At 46.8% G+C, this 16,402-nt stretch overlaps 1 protein-coding gene across 2 annotated transcripts in view; it reads right to left on the reverse strand.

Annotated features, from left to right (window-relative positions):
* Nucleotides 1-16,402, reverse strand: part of UPF3A (UPF3A regulator of nonsense mediated mRNA decay) — a 45,339-nt gene that overhangs the window by 9,411 nt on the left and 19,526 nt on the right. For both annotated transcript variants that reach the window (XM_075918168.1, XM_075918178.1), the window contains exons 6-8: nucleotides 14,324-14,379; nucleotides 14,070-14,228; nucleotides 9,005-9,165 (exon numbers count right to left, since the gene is read on the reverse strand). In XM_075918168.1, coding sequence (XP_075774283.1) covers nucleotides 9,005-9,165; nucleotides 14,070-14,228; nucleotides 14,324-14,379 — 376 coding nt within the window. The remainder of the gene's footprint in view (nucleotides 1-9,004; nucleotides 9,166-14,069; nucleotides 14,229-14,323; nucleotides 14,380-16,402) is intronic.

Below are 16,402 nucleotides of genomic sequence, written 5' to 3' on the forward strand. Positions count from 1 at the left end.
CCCCCCGGCATGGAAAGCCACTATGGCCGCCAGGTGTACCCTTAGGGAGGCTGTGGCCAGGCCCTGTTTCCGCAGGTGGAGAAGGAATTCCAAGACAGTCTGAACCGCCCCTTCACCTGGAGAGAGCGTCCTGCCCTCCAACCACAAAGTAAACCTCTTCCACTTAGCCTTGTCGAGGACTCTAGTGTACTGCTTTCTAGGAGGACCTCCTGGACTGCTCTGGAGCAGGCTCACTCCGTCACTGAGAGCCACTGAGGAGCCACGCTGCTAGGTGCAGAGATGGTAGGCTCGGGTGGAGTGCTACCCCGGCCTCGCAGCTCTGAGTGATTAGATCTGGCACTAGGGGTAGCCTGAGCGGGCCCTCCACAGTCAGATCCAGCAGGGTGGTGAACCAGTACTGCCGAGGCCATACTGGCGCTATCAGGATGATCTGGGCCCTGAACCTTTGCACTCTGAGGAGTGTATCGTGGATCAGAGGGAACGGGGGGAAGGCATAGAGTAGGCCCCGGGCCAGCTGACCTGCAGTGCATCTCCCAGAGAGCCCAGACCGTGCCCCATGTACGAACAGAACTCCCTGCACTTGGCGTTGCTCAGAGTTGCAAACAGGTCCAGGTGGGGAAACCTCCACCTTTGGAAGACCCCGTGAAGTACATCCCACCTTAGCACCCACTCGTGTGCCTGGATCGAACGGCTGAGCCTGTCCGCTAGCCCGTTCCTGGTTCCCGGAAGGTGAGATGCCTCCAGGTAAATACCGTGGGCTATACACAGTTCCCATAGATCTAGGGCTTCCCGGCACAGGGGAGAGGAACGCGCCCCACCCTGCTTGTTGATATAGAACATGGCCATAGTGTTGTCTGTCAGCACCGCCACCACTCTGTTCTGCAAGTGGGGAAGGAACGCCCTGCAGGCCAACCTGACCGCCCGCAAATCCTTGATATTTATATGGAGGTGAACCTCCTCTGTTGACCACGTACCTTGCATCCTGAGGTTGCCTAGGTGAGCGCCCCATCCCACGTCCGAAGCGTCCGTGACCAGCTGCACTGACGGGGACGGTTTGGTGAATCGGACCCCCGCACACACCGTGCCCACGTCCTTCCACCAGTCCAGCGAACGAAGAATGTCCTGAGGGATAGTCACTACCGCATCTAGCGGCGACCTCAAGGGGTTGTGTGCTACCTTGAGCCACCCCTGCAATGGGCGCATGCGCAGCCTGGCGTGTTGGACCACGTAAGTGCACGCTGCCATGTGGCCTAGGAGCCTCATACAGGTCCTCGCCGTCGTAGTCGGGAACTCCTGCAGCCCCACTACCAGCGAGTGAATAGCCATGAATCTGTCTCTCGGTAGGGACGCCTTGCCCAAAGGCGAGTCCAGATGGGCCCCCACAAAGTCTATGACTTGCGTGGGATCTAGCAATGACTTGGCCTCGTTTATGAGGAGGCCAAGACTCTCGAACAAAACCCTGGTCCTTGAGACATGATCCAACACCTGTTCTCGAGACTTGCCCCTTATGAGCCAATCGTCCAGATATGGAAACACTTGGACCCTGTGCCACCACAGAAACGCAGCTACCACCGTCATACATTTGGTAAAGACTCTCTGGGCTGTACACAGTCCAAACGGGAGGACCGTAAGCTGGAAGTGGTCCTGTCCCACTGTGAACCGTAGGAATTTTCTGTGACTCGGAAAAATTGAAATGTGGAAGTACGCATCCTTCAAATCGAGAGCAGCATACCAGTCCCCCTTTCTGAGTGATGGGATGATGCAGGCTAGCGTCACCATCCTGAACTTTGCCTTCCTTATAAAGGTGTTCAGGTTTCGGAGGTCTAGTATGGGACGCATGCCCCCTTTCGCCTTGGGTACTAGGAAGTAGCGGGAGTAGAAACCCTGGTAAAAGAGGTAAAAGAGGGAAAGACGGTCCCCAAAGGGTGGACAGGTAGGTGCTACTGGTACTCTGTTCTCTGGAGTACCTTCAAAATGAGGGCTTAGTTTGGTGACCGGGTGACGGGCCTGAGCCTCTCTCGGAGTCTGACCGAGGGCCCCTACGCCTGCCTCTGAAGAGGTCAGGGCGGCTATTGTTACGGCCCCTCCTGCGACCCCTATCATTGTTTTGCCCCCTTCTAGGGTAGGGTCTAGTCTGGAAGGAGCGCCTCTGAGGCGCCGGGGTATGTATCCCTAGCGACTTCAGGGTTGCTCTTGAGTCCTTCAAGCTATGAAGCTTGGAATCAGTCTGCTCTGAGAACAAGGCTGGCCCCTCAAAGGGCAGGTCCTGAATGGTGGTCTGCACCTCGGGTGGGATGCCAGACACCTGCAGCCACACACTACGCCTCATAACAACCCCTGTGGCCATAGTGCAGGCTGCCAAATCGGCCGCATCCAAGGCCTCCTGGAGAGAGGTACGCGCCACTGCTTGTCCCTCTTCCGTCAGGGCCCGAATTCCTGGCGGGATTCAGGAGGAAGCTGGTTGGCAAATTTCTGCATAGATGCCCATGTGTTAAAGGCATAACGCCCCAGCATTAGTTGCTGGTTAGCTATACGTAGCTGGAGGCCCCCCGTGGCGTAGGCCTTCCGGCCAAGCAGGTGCAATCTCCTGGGCTCCTTCGCCTTCGGAGTAGGACCTGGAGGCCCTTGGCGCTCCTTCTGCCCTGCGGCCTGAACCACTATGGAACCCGGAGCCAGGTGGTTAAAAAGATGCTCGTGCCCCGCTTGGGGCACATAGTACCTTCTCTCGACCCCCTTCTGGGTCAGTGCAATAGAAGCCGGCGTCTGCCACAGAGTTTTGGACAATTTGTCCACCGTTTTATTCAGCGGGAGCGCCACTCGACCAGGGCCTGCTGCTGCTATGATGTCCACCATAGGATCTAGGTCCTCGTGAACCTCCTCGTGTTGGACTGCAAGATTGACCGCCAGTCTTAGGAACAGCTCCTGGTACACCCTGGAGTCCATTGACGGGGGCTGGGGCGCAGGGTCGGCCAGGGCCTCGTCTGGTGAAGATGATGAGAACTCCCTTGAGGAGACTGCCTCCTCCTCGCCGAGCTGTGCCCCTGGTTCCCCCTGGGCAGAGATGTCCATATAGGTTGAGCCCGGCTGGGACATAGCCCCCTGCCCCTGACCAATAACCGGGCGTCTTGGCATCGCCACTATAGACGAGCTGTCTCCAGGCGGGGGGGCTGTCAAAGGGTTGGCAGATGGGGTGCTGCTCCTTCGGGACGACCCCGCTGCCGGCCCCATAGGGGGAGGCCCCTGGGCCTGGTGGCATGCCCAGAGCGTCCAGAATGCCCATTGAGGTTGCCCCTGCCACTGCTGCTGGTCCACCAGCTCCCGGTGAGATGATCTGACCGATGAGCGAGACCTATGACGGGGCCGTGACCTGTATGATGACCTGGCCGATGCCACCGATTTGGCCTCAGACTCCGAAGAGTATTCTGATGCTGACCAGGGAGGGGCCGAGGAAGCCTGCACCTTACGCTGCGCTGCCATGGCCGATGGCTTGCCCCTGTGCACCGCACACGGTGCCGGTGGGGGCATAAGTGGAGGTCCTTGCTGTAGCGGTACCGTGCCCAGCTGCATCTGAAAGGCCGGTAAATAACCCTCCGGTGCCGTCATGTGCAGCGGCGCCACACCCTGCTGCTGGGTTGTCGCTCCCAAGGTGTGAGCAGGGATCGGTGCCGGGAGAGGCATCAGCATCGGTGCCGTGCAGGGCGCCTGCTGTGGCACCGCAGATGGCGCATAGAACGGTGCGGGGCCGTCTGCGGCACCGGGCCCTGCACCGGTGCCGTCGGCGCCGCAAGTGCACTCGCTCCCGGTGCCGCTGCCGGTGCCGTCGGGAAGGTGCCCGGGGTCGGTGCCAGCGTTCGTCCCGGCTCCGGTGCCGGTGTTCTTCCCGGCACCAGGAAAAACTGCTGCTGGGCCGAGGCCTGCCCTTCGCCCAGAGGGTCCCATGACCCGGCCATAGCCTGCTGGGGGGCACTTAAGGCCGGTGCCGGCACGGTCCGCTCCTGCGGCACCGGGCCCTCTCCTTCATCCACAGCCATGTGAATGAGGTCCTAGGCTGCCTCAAAAGTTTCTAGGGTGGAGGGCCGACGGACCTCTCCTAGCCCCACGGGCTGCCCCGGGCTCTTGCCCTTGTCCGGGCTGCGCCTTTTTGGAGGCCTTAGACGAAAGGTGCCCCTCCTTAGGGCGCACCTTCTGGGCACTCCTCTCTGCCAAGTGTCCCCTCGAGCTCTTGGGGGCCCTCGGCACCGGGGACTGCGATCTGTGCCTCGGTGCCTTGTCGGTCTCAAGGCGGTGTTTGTCCGACGGGGGTGCCGCCGATGGTGCGCTGCGGACAGAGTGAGGCTGCTCCTCGCTCTGAGGCTGCAGTGCCGACTCCATTAGTAGGAGTTTCAGCCGGGAGTCTCTCTCCTTTTTGGTCCGGGGTTTAAAGCTCTTACAGAGAGCAGCTTTCAGCCTGAAGCATTCTCCAGCTACCGTCATGGGCGGTAAGAAGGAACTGAGGGGGTGGAGGGGCCAGCAGGGATATATATGCACTGGTATACTGGCGCCACTCCAGGGGCTTCCCTGCTGGCCCTATGGATACTGCTAAGGGAAAAAAGCTCCGGAATCCGTGAACGCGGCGTGCGTACACCTAATCAGAATGGACATGAGCAAGCACTCAAAGAAGAATCTTCTATTGTTTGCCTGCTACATAATAGTTTAGCCTCCTGTAAACTTAGTCCTGTAAACATCGCTTTAGGTTGATGGTGTTCTGTGATACTACTTAGATAAGATTAGTGGTTTTAAAACATATTTGATCAAGCCCCTCCCCTCTCTCCCGTAGTCATTTATGCCCCTCATATACTGCCACCTAGCTCTGAAGGCAGCCCAGGAGCAGCAACAATACAGAAATAAGGTCGGCACTGTGAACAGTGATATTTGTCAATGTCACTTTTCAGTTCGCAGCAGATGTAATGCTCCATTGCCTGCGCGCTATTGCTGCTTCCCCAGGTAGCTGGCAGCCTGAGCCTGTCAGCCCCCTGAGGTAGCAACAAGATGGGGGACTGGCAGAAGAATGGGAAGGAAGGACAGCCTGAATCCAAATGGCAGGGCTCTGACTTTCCCCTTTATTTCCACCTCCCAGGCTTCTGCAGGGGCACCAGCTACCGGGAGCTAACAGACAGAGCTCTTTAAAAGAAAAAAAATATCGTTTGATAGGCCTGCTCCTGACTTTAAGAACTCCTGAACTAGATAATCTGGTGGTCCCTTCTAACATGAAACTCTGACTCTGAGCAGTGGTCCCATATTTCCAGGTTCAATTCTGCCAAAGCTTAAGCATGGGATTAGGTATTTGAGAATGGAGCCCCAAGTCAGGCTGCAAAGCAATGAAAGTGCGGCCGGAGGAAGACGGAAAGGGAGGCGTTTGCAATCCGCTCTCAGCATTTATCCAAACTTTCACAAATATGTCCCATCCTCTCTGTTTTCACTCGGCATGCAAAGGAGGTGTGCGCCGAGCAGTGGGGGCCACACTGTCAACATCCTCCAGCTCACAGGCGGGCAATAATTTTTAATGGGGGGCCACTCCACAATTTTGGCAAATGGTCAAGGGCCACCCTTGTATGATGGGGTATGCAGTCAGGGATGGAGGTTGGGTGCAGAAGGGGACTTGAGAGAAAGGACTAGAGTACAGGAGGGGTTGAAGGGCCTGAGGGGAGTACAGGAGAGGGTGAGGGGTCTAAGAGAAAGTGTACGTGAAGGAGGGGGCTGTGATCGGGGCAGGGGTTTGGGGTGCACGGTCCAGTAAGTGGTATGGGTGTAGGAGAGGATTTTGGCCTGGGGAAGGGGTTGTAAGAGAGGATATGTCTACACTAGCCCCCTAGTTCGAACTAGGGAGGCTAATGTAGGCATTCGAAGTTGCAAATGAAGCCCGGGATTTAAATATCCCGGGCTTCATTTGCATCTTCCCGGGCGCCGCCATTTTTAAATGTCCCTTAGTCCGAACTCCGTGCCCACGGTTACATGCGGCATGGAGTAGGTAGTTCAAATTAGGATCTCTAATTCGAACTACCGGTACTCCTCATGGAAGGAAGGAGGCTCAGGCAGCGTGCCACTCCAGCCTTCCCCTGGGTGGCCAGAATTAGCCCCTTGGGAGACATGGGGGTGCAGTGACACCCTTCACACCCCCCTCTTCCCACATATGTGCCTGCATAAACTGAAAGAACACTTTCAGGTTAGATCCTGCAGTACCTGCTTGTCTCTCTGCTTCCTACTCTGTCTGCTACCAAGCACAGAAAAAGCATCAATTAGAAGTGTTGCAGGAATGAAGTTGGCAGAGTGGAGTTCCCTAAGAGAGGGGACTGTCCCTACCGGCTAGGAGAGACTCTCTGCTCCGTCCACAGCAGGGAGCTACTGCTGTCACTGAGGGAGAAATGCCCCTTCCCCAGCCTGGCAGCTCCATGCACAGAGCCTTGAGCCCCTGGCTGGGTGGGGCTGATTAAGCAGCTGTGGTGTCGTGCTCTCACACAGCTTAGAGGGAACCCTGATCAAGTCCCTGCCTCCCTCAAACGTTTTTGGGGGTGGAAGGGAGACTAAGGTCCTCCATCTGTCACTCTCTAGCACAAAAATCCAATGGCAACATACTCAACAGATCCCTCTGCAGGCCCAAAGTCAATGGTGCTGGCTTCACCAATACTAGCACCAGGTGTCCCTGTGTAGCACCATGGTTGCACTGTCAGACCCAGCTGTTTTAGTTGTGGACAAGCGCCCCCCTCAATTCTGTCCACCTTCTTGTACTGCTTATGGGACACCAGAGAGCACAAGCCGTGACGTGTTACCTCTGCAGGCTTCAGCGCTGGGGAGTGTCAGTGTCAAGGGTATCTATGCTCAGAATCCTAGAGCCCGGTGCATTACACAGGTGCTCTATGACAAATCTTGCCAGGCCAGAGCTGCTGGGGACAGAGGGCTGGCTCCATAAGTAGAGGTTTCCACCTGTAGTCTCTTTCCTTTTTGTCCTCAATTGGAACCCTATGCAGATCTTGCTGAGATCTGTTTGGTGCACCTCCCCCAAACACTTCAGGCAGGAGTCATGGGGGTAGTCCATTGGCTGCGCTTGTGTCAGGTCCCGCATGGCTTAAACCTTTGGGATCAAGGAATTTCCCAAACTCTCAGAAGGGAAAAATAGGATGGAGAAAAAAACTAATTAACTATTTACAGAACACTCAAAGTTCAATCACTTGGGGAAGTGCTTGTAGAGGCAAGCGAGACACACAGCTCCATCCACCCTCACTGGCAATAAGAAGGAACTGAAGAGGTGGTGGGTTGGCAGTTACCTATATTCACCACCATGAAGATATGACAGCCAGGAGCTCCAAAGATGCTCTGAAGGGTGCTACTAGGCTAGGGGGAAAGCTACCAACTTTACACACAATGTATGCAAACCTATTTGGAATCAATATGAGCAATCACTTGAAGAAATTTAGAAAGGCCCCCATATGGGAAAGAGCAATACATCTGTTATTTGACTAGAGCAGGGAAGTGGGAGTCACGACTCCTAGAATTTAATTTTCATTCTTCAACTGACTCACAGTGACACCTTAAGCACTCTGTGCTCCAGTGTGTCCATCCATAAAATAGACTTAACAGCTTACTTACATAAAGATGTTCTGAGACTCGTTTTTTCATGCTTGCAAAACACTCAGATCCTTGACTGAAAAGCACTGCAGAAGTGGGAGTTGTAGGGGGTGGTGCTGTACACAAAGCCACTTGCCTCCCCCTCCACCACCCCGACCTGTACCACCAAAGGTAAGCTCCCCCCCTCAACCCTCTACAACAGCCCTAAATCCCCTCCCACATCCTAACTCCCACCCAGACACCGTACACCAATCTCCTGCCCTGAGCCCTTCCAAATAACTGGGCCCAGCATGGAACCCCTTCCTACATTCCAAATGCCTCATCCTCAGCTATACCCCAGAGCCCACTCCCCCAATCGGAGCCCTCATCCTCCCTCACACACAGCCTCCTGCCTCAGCCCACAGTCTCCTCTTCTACTCTGAATCTCTAATTTTTGGACCAAACACAGAGTCTAGAGGGCCCCTAAAACTCTAATAGACCCAGGCACCCAGAAGAGTTAATCTAACCCTGTGGGATTATAATATTGCTTCAGACTCTCCACCTGCTTTCTCATCTTTCTCTAATGAAACCTGCCTTTCCTCAAGCACCAACCAGCATTCAATATTAAATAAAAAGACTATTTCTTAGGGTATGTCTACACTGCAATACTATTTTGGGATACTGGAGGTATCCTGAAATAGTTACCCCATGTGTACACAAGCCACCCATGAAATATTTCAAAATAACAGGCACGCTATTTCACCCTCCTGGTAAACCTCGGTGCATGAAGGATAAGGGTTGGCTCGAATTAGCATGTTATTTCAAAATTTGGCATTGTGTAGATGCGCCAAATTTCAAAATAAGCTATTTCGAAATAGATTCGAGATAAGATACGCAATGTGTAGCACAAATTGCAGATCTTATTTTGAGTTTAGAGTGCTGTGTAGTCGTTACAATTTTTCTGTTTTGTTTAATTACTACAATTGCAACAGTATGATTTTCTACTATTTTTCATTGCAAATATACGGTATCTCAGCTACTTTATGGGTTAAATAGGCTCTTGTGGGCTAGCTTGGGAACCTAACCACCATTTATAACATTCTTTCTATGGGAAAATGTGTCCGAGTTCCAAACAACCAACTTACAAATATACATTGAAAGCATTTTAAATTCCTATATATTAAAAGCACTTTATCTACATTAATTAATTTAGCCTTGCCTTAAGCCTGTCAGGGACGTAAGTTGTTACTACACCCATTTTACAAATAGGAAAACTAAGAGAAAAAGAAGTAGATGGCCACATTCACAGAGCAAAATCCATTCCTGTACTGAGACCCAGCACAAGAATAACGCATCACTTAAGATGTCAAAATAGGGCTACTTGGGATCCAAGTTGCAACCTTACAAGATAAACAGTACTTACTTTTCCTTAGGTTCCTTTGGTGAACCTTCCAATGGCTTGGGTTTTATACTCCCTGATCCAGGTGATTTTTCCCATTTGCTTTCTTCAATATCAGCTTCTTCTCCTTTTTCCTTATTCATTTCACCGATCAGATCATCACCTTTTTCAGGCTTTTTAAGAAGCTATGAAATAAAGTTTATGTTAATGTATAAGTGTTAATGTACCCTAAGACATTTCAGCAACTTATTATTCTAATGTATACCAGCTAATGCTAATTAGCAAAACCTATTTCATTCAGATTTTATTTTAGTGATTTAATTTTTTTCAAAGATCATTAAAACAGACATTTAAAATGCAGTTTACCTATATTAATAGATGACTAAAGTACAATACAAATCATGCAGCTGCAACCTTAAAAATATGATTTAATAAAAAATACTTGAAAATATATGCTTACCTACTTTATTCTCCTGGGTATTAGCTATAAATAATTACTGTGTATCTCAGAGACAGGCAAAAGATTGTATGTGTTGAAATTAGGGATGTTAAATTTCAATTAATCAGCTAATTGAGTAGTCAATAGACTAAGAGGAAAAACAACTGAACAGAGCTGGCAGCTTTTTAAAGGGACATTATTAAGGGCACAAAACCAAACAATTTCTCTGTGTAGGAAAGATAGAAAGTGTGGCAAGAGACCACTTTAAATCAACCAGAAGATCTTATATGATCTAAAAATCAAAAAGGAGTCATATAAAAAGTGGAAACTAGATCAAATTACAAAGGATGAACTATGAGAAAACAACACGGGTATGCAGGAGCAAGATTAGAAAGGCAAAGGCCAAAAAGGAGCTAAATCTAGCTAGACATACAAAGGGTAACAATAAGATGTTCTACAAATATATTAGAAGCAAGAGGAAGACCAAGGACAGGGTAGGCCCATTGCTCCGTGAAGAGGGAAAAACAATAACAGGAAACTTGGAAATAGCAAAGGTGCTTAATGACTTCTTTGTTTAAGTTTGATGATGATGGGATGCCTACCATAGTGAATGCTAGTGGAAATTGGGTAGTTAAAATAAAAAAAGAACAAGTTAAAATTACTTAGAAAAGTTAGAAGTCTTCAAGTCACCAGGGCCTAATGAAACGCATCCTATAATAAGGAGCTGAGAGAGGAGATCTCTGAGCCTTTAACTTTGAAAAATCATCTTCAAAAAATCATGGAAGTCAGGAGAGATTCTAGAAGACCAGAAATGGGCAAATATAGTGCCCATCTATAAAAAGGTAAATAAGAACAACCCAGAAAACTACAGACCAGCCAGTTTAACTTCTTTGCCAGGGAAGATAATGGCACAAGTAATTGAGGAATCCATCTGCAAACATCTGGAAGATAATAAGTTGATAGGTAACAGCCAGCATGGATTTGTAAAGAACAAATCATGTCAAACCAGTCCGATAGCTTTTATAGGAAAACAAGTTTTGTGGATAAAGGAGATGTGGTGGACGTGGTATACCTAGACTTTAGTAAGGAATCTGACATGGTCTCGCATGACCCTCTTATCAATAAACTAGGGAAATGCAACCTAAATGGGGCTACTATAAGGTGGGTGCATAACTGGCTGGATAACCCTTTTCAGAGAGTAGTTATTAACAGTTCACAAACATACTGGAAGGGCATAACAAATGGGGTTCCACAGGGGTTTGTTTTCGGACCAGTTCTGTTCAATATCTTAATCAATGATTTAGATGATGGCATAGAGAGTATGCTTATTAAGTTTTCAGATGATACCAAACTGGGAGGAGTTGCAAGTGCTTTGGAAGATAGAATCATAATTCAAAATGATCTGGACGAACTAGAAAAATGGTCTGAAATAAACAGGATGAAGTTTAACAAGGACAAATCCAAAGTACTCCACTTAGGAAGGAACAATCAGTTTCACATATACAGAACGGGAAGGAGTACTGCTGAAAGGGATTGAGGTATCACAGTGGACCACAAGTTAAACATGCGTCAACAGTGTGACACTGTTGCAAAAAAAGCAAATACATCCCAGAATCACATTAACAGGAGTGTTGTGAGCAAGACACAAGAAGTCATTCTTCCGTTCTACTCTGTGCTGATTAGGCTTCAATTGGAGTATTGTGTCAAGTTCTGGGCACTACATTTCATGAAAGATGTGGAGAAATTGGAAGGTCCAGGGAAGAGCAACAAAAATGATTAAAGATCTAGAAAACATGACCTATAGAATTGGGCTTGTTTAGTTTAGAAAAGAGAAGACTGAGAGGGGACATGATAGTGGTTTTCAAGTATCTAAAAGGGTGTTACAAGGAGGAGGGAGAAAAATTATTCTCTTTTGCCTCTGATGATAGGACAAGAAGCAATGGGTTTAAATTGCAGCAAGGGAGGTTTAGGACTAGACATTAGGAAAAACTTCCTAACGGTCAAGGTGGTTAAACACTGGAACAAATTGCTTACGGAGGTTGTGGAATCTCCATCACCGGAGGTATTTAAGAGCAGGTTGAATAGACATCTATTAGGGATGATCTAGATAATATTTGGTCCTGCCACAAGGGCAGGGGAATGGACTCAATGACCTTGAGGTCCCTTCCAGTTGTAGAATTCTATGATTCTATTCTATGATTCTAGATAACAAGGAGGCAGAGACACAGCAGTTGGACTGGTATGAGCAGGGACTGCTTCACTCCCCTCTCACAATGTTTCCCCACTGTGCCACCCACCCCTGCGAAGATGGTGCTGGGGGAAACCGGCTTTTCAGCTAGCTCCCCCGAGTACCGGCTCCTGCTCTCCTGCCCCTTGCTGCCTCTGATACAGAGGCAGAAAGAGGGGGAGAAGTGACTAGTTGAGTAGTGACTCATCTACCCAATAAGCCTATGTCTGTGGGCCCAATCTTATTATCATTTAAATGAATAGCAAAACTACCATAATACTTCAAAGAATGCAGAATCACTCCTCACTTCTCTACGTAATTTATAAAAACTGGTAACACATGAGCAGATTAAGATATACTTTCCGTACAGCACATTTTGAAGTGCATAGTTATTTTTCTTTTCTTGCCATGTGAAGATGTAGAATGTTTCTTGTCTTGTTGCCTGCACATGCACAATTAGCAATACTGGTACACAGCATATCATTACTGTACACCAATTTACATCTTCCAAGCACTCTATAAACTTTGAGGCTCAATCCTGCAAACCTTAATCAAGTGAATAGTTCTTTCCCTTACCTTTAATTTTTAGAAATGAGGCTTTGTGTAACTGAACTGATTAATTGCATAAAATATAAATGTAACCACTATCTATTAATGTTAAACATATAGTAGAAAGAACAGTGCAATCTGGTAACCACAAATTTTATTTTACAATTTTAGGCTCATATTGTTGTAATGTATTTTTCTTAAAATTTTTGTAAAAAAATCATTTTAAAATATAGGTACAGTCTTAACAGGTTACTTGTATATTTATATTACCATATTTTCCGGTGTATAAGGCTACTGGGCGTATAAGACGACCCCCTAATTTTTTAGTTAAAAGATAGGTTTTCATCTTATACCCCAGCGCCCCTCTGCCTCCCCGGCTTTGCTCCCGGTGTCCCTGGTCTGCTGAAGACGGTCCCCAGCAGACCAGAGGCACCGGGAGCAAAGCTGCAGCAGCGGCGGGGTCCCACGCCTCTGAGGCTTTGCCAGAGCAAAGCCTCAGAAGCGCGGCACCCCGCCACCGCTTCGGCTTTGCTCCCGGTGCCTCTGGTCTGCTGGGGACCGTCTCCAGCAGACCAGGGACACCGGGAGCAAAGCCTCTGAGGACGCCCCGGCAGCGGGACAGCCCCGGCACACCTGGGCTGCCCCGCCGCCGGAGCCCCTCCGCGGCTTTGCAAAGCCTCGGGGGAAGCCGGCGGCGGGGCATACTGTATTTTCCGGCGTATAAGACGACTTTTGATGCTAAAAAAACATCCCCCAAAAATCGGGGGTCGTCTTATATGCCGGGTATACAGGCGGCAGGGCATCCCAGGCGCGCCTGGGCTGCCCCGCCGCCGGAGCCCCTCCGCGGCTTTGCAAAGCCTCGGGGGAAGCCGGCGGTGGGGCATCCCAGGCGCGCCTGGGATGCCCTGCCGCCTGTATACCCGGCATATAAGACGACCCCCGATTTTTGGGGGATGTTTTTTAGCATCAAAAGTCGTCTTATACGCCGGAAAATACAGTAAATCAGAATATTGTACTAGTACAAAGAGTTGTAAGTCAGCATATGTAAGTTCATAGAATTAAATTTAAATATATATTTTCTGTACATGTAAAGTATATGTCCCTAATTTCTCTGCTTATAATTGGAATCAAATCTCTACTGTGTAGGTTATAATTAATGCCATATTTCATGCATTCCATTTGATGAATACCATGTAGTTAATGAGACAATGATGTCACGTTGAGAGATATGTAAAAAACTTTCTTCGTATTAAAATACATTTTTAAAAATAGAGCCAATACAATATAATAAAACTAGAATATGGATCTTGTATAGGAAATAAGGAACTTCTCCAGAAGTGTAAAGAGTGGTCAAGAGGGCAAACATAATGGATCATATTGCTATCATAGGGGAGACTCAAATTTTAAACTAATGAGAATGCTGGCCAAGCTCAGCCAATGTGTAACTCCACTAAGGCCAATGGAGAGATCCCAAGTCAATAAAAGGTGGTAAAGAACTTATAGCTTATGAATGACAGAAAAAAAGGTGTGGTATATTACAAGTACAAGCACTATGTAGTGGAAAATGTAGAAGATATACAGTAATCCAGAAATCTTTCAGCCTTCATGTTGGGGTTTCACAAAATGGCTACCTCATGAGCAAAAAGAAAAGTTAGAGTAACAAAAACAGAAAAATAGTTAAAAGGGATATTAAAAAATCCTAGAATCCCTACTCTTCCTGACTCCTTGACAAACTTCTAATCATGGGGAGCTGAGTTAGATTTTCCTTCATTCTGCCCAATTGATATGAGTACTTAGGAAGTTAATGGGAGACAGAGAAACAAATTCTGAATAGTTTCAAATGAAAAATAATTTAAATTTTTTCTTAAAAGTACCTTGATCCTTATTTCTTTTTCAGCAATTTTCTTTTGCTTCTCTGCTTCTTTTCTTTTACGTCTTTCTTCCTCTCTGCGCTTTCTTTTCTCTTCCTCTCGCAGACGTTTCTTTTCCAATTCTCTCCTCCTTCGTTCTTCCCTTTTTTCTTCTCGTATCCTCTGAAGAATTGGAAAATTGTTTATATAATTTTTTTTCAAATGTAAAACATACTTGAAACATAAAAGTTGAGCTTCAGTTAAAAGACTGGACCTACCTGCTTTTCTAATTTTCTATTTTTAATATATTCCAAAAGAGGTGTTGTTCTTCTAGCTAAAATACAAAAAATGTGTAATGTAGTGTTCAACTCCTAAAATATGTACTTGTTTCTTTTTAAAAAAGTATTTACCCTTTCTTTTAAGCTTTAACTGTAAGGGAGGTAGGTGACATATAACACTTTATTTCAAGCGATGTATATATGTTGGAAAATGTCCCCATCTCTCCATTCAGAAAGGATCCCTGGCTCTTCATCACTAAGGAGCCTAGAAGTAAGAGAGCCAGAGATATTTTCTGTGATTATTTAATGTTTGACTCATAATCAGATACTTCAATTTTCAGGAAAGAATTTTCCTGTTGTTCATGAAAATATTATTTACAAAAAGGAAACCAATATATTCAAAATGTATTCCTAAATTTTAACACTGGTATACCAGTACCTGGCTGTGCAGCTATTCTTTAACTACCATTACCGTGGTCATATACAGCACTTTTCATCCACAGATCTCAAAGCACTTACAAAGGTGGTATCATCCTCATTTTACTGATAGACACACAGATGTGAAATGATTAGTCTAAGATAACACAGCAGGCTATAGAAGAACCAGGAAAATAACAGCTCTTCTGAGTCCCAATATTTACTACATTAAACTTTCTTTCTTACAATATGGGTCTGACACTGCTTCCAACTAGAATTAAATCCAAGCTAAATCCGCAGATTGAAACATCAGACTTTATAGAAATTTGGAGTTAAATCCAAGCTTTGCGGCTTGCATGCCACTTCTAATTACAACTCTGAATTTTCTGGGCTGAAACTTTAATTGAGGGCTGAAACTTCCAATACTATAGATACAGATGTAAGTAGGTATAAACATGTTTTAGCTCCTCTGTCAGTTTTAGATGTACAAGAACAGAACTGTAACAAAGCACAATATTTAGGACTAAAGACTGCTTTGGATGCATGTAAAGGGCTCTCACTAAATCCAAAAGAAGACGAGCAAACACAAAGGGAAAGGAGGGAGAGTGGAATTGCCATTAGGGTGTATGATATAATTTTGAAGCCACCACAACAAAACAAAGTTGTAAAAGGTCATTTTCTTGAAGCTGTGATTTCCTTGATCTGACCTTTAACATTTAAAACATGACTTAAACCTGGCCTAAATTCATGTTCTAAAAATATCCTAATTTAAGACGTTACTAGTTATTGTGATACAATTATTCTTAAATTATTTAGTTACAAAATCTTAAATGCAAACTTAAAAGCCTTTTTAAAAAACATGAATGAACCCTTAAAAAGAAATCAGATGAAAATTTAAGAAGAAATGGGGATCTCTATGCAAGCAACAGCTTTGAATTTGTGTCTTTCTTTTCTAAAAACATGGCCAAAAGGACCACTGAGCCTATGTTAATGTTGTTAAAGAAATTCTGCTTTTTAATTCTGTATTACATTACTCTGTCACACTGAAATTGATAAGCTAGACTAGAGCACCTGAAAGGAGCTATCAAATATGCTCATTTGAGCTAACATGACCTGGAGGCACATTTGGAATCCTTTGAGAATTTGAGGCTCAGTTCTGCTCTCCGATACATGGCCATATCTTTCACTAACTTCAATGAGAGTTACACTCGTTTCTGAAGCACAGCTGGGCCCTTGTACGATTCACCTACAGCTAGGGATGTTGAAATATGTTTGTTTAATTAAACTTGTGACTGCTGAAAAATTCAGTGGTTACATGTTTACATATGGGGGAAGGCAGCTCCCATGGAGCTGCCTGCCCCACTCTGCACTGTTGCCTTTTTATCAGAGGTAGAAGCATCAGGGAGTGAGGTGCTGGTGGGGTGCCAGCTTTTAGGGTAATCGGTTACCCATTTACGCATTTACAATATCACATCCCTAGGTAGAGCTATGGTACTAAGTTCTTCTTGGTTTTGACATTGATAAAACATGGTTGCAACTTAAAAAAAACATTTAAAAAAAATAACTCAAAATAAATATAGGATAATTTAATTTGATCTGCTGTGAATAGACTTCATAGAAACAAAACATTAAAAAGCCATTCTGCAGAACCTCCCTCAGCTG

The sequence above is a fragment of the Pelodiscus sinensis genome, chromosome 1 (assembly GCF_049634645.1).
Source record: "Pelodiscus sinensis isolate JC-2024 chromosome 1, ASM4963464v1, whole genome shotgun sequence".
Classification (NCBI taxonomy): Eukaryota; Metazoa; Chordata; order Testudines; family Trionychidae; genus Pelodiscus; species Pelodiscus sinensis.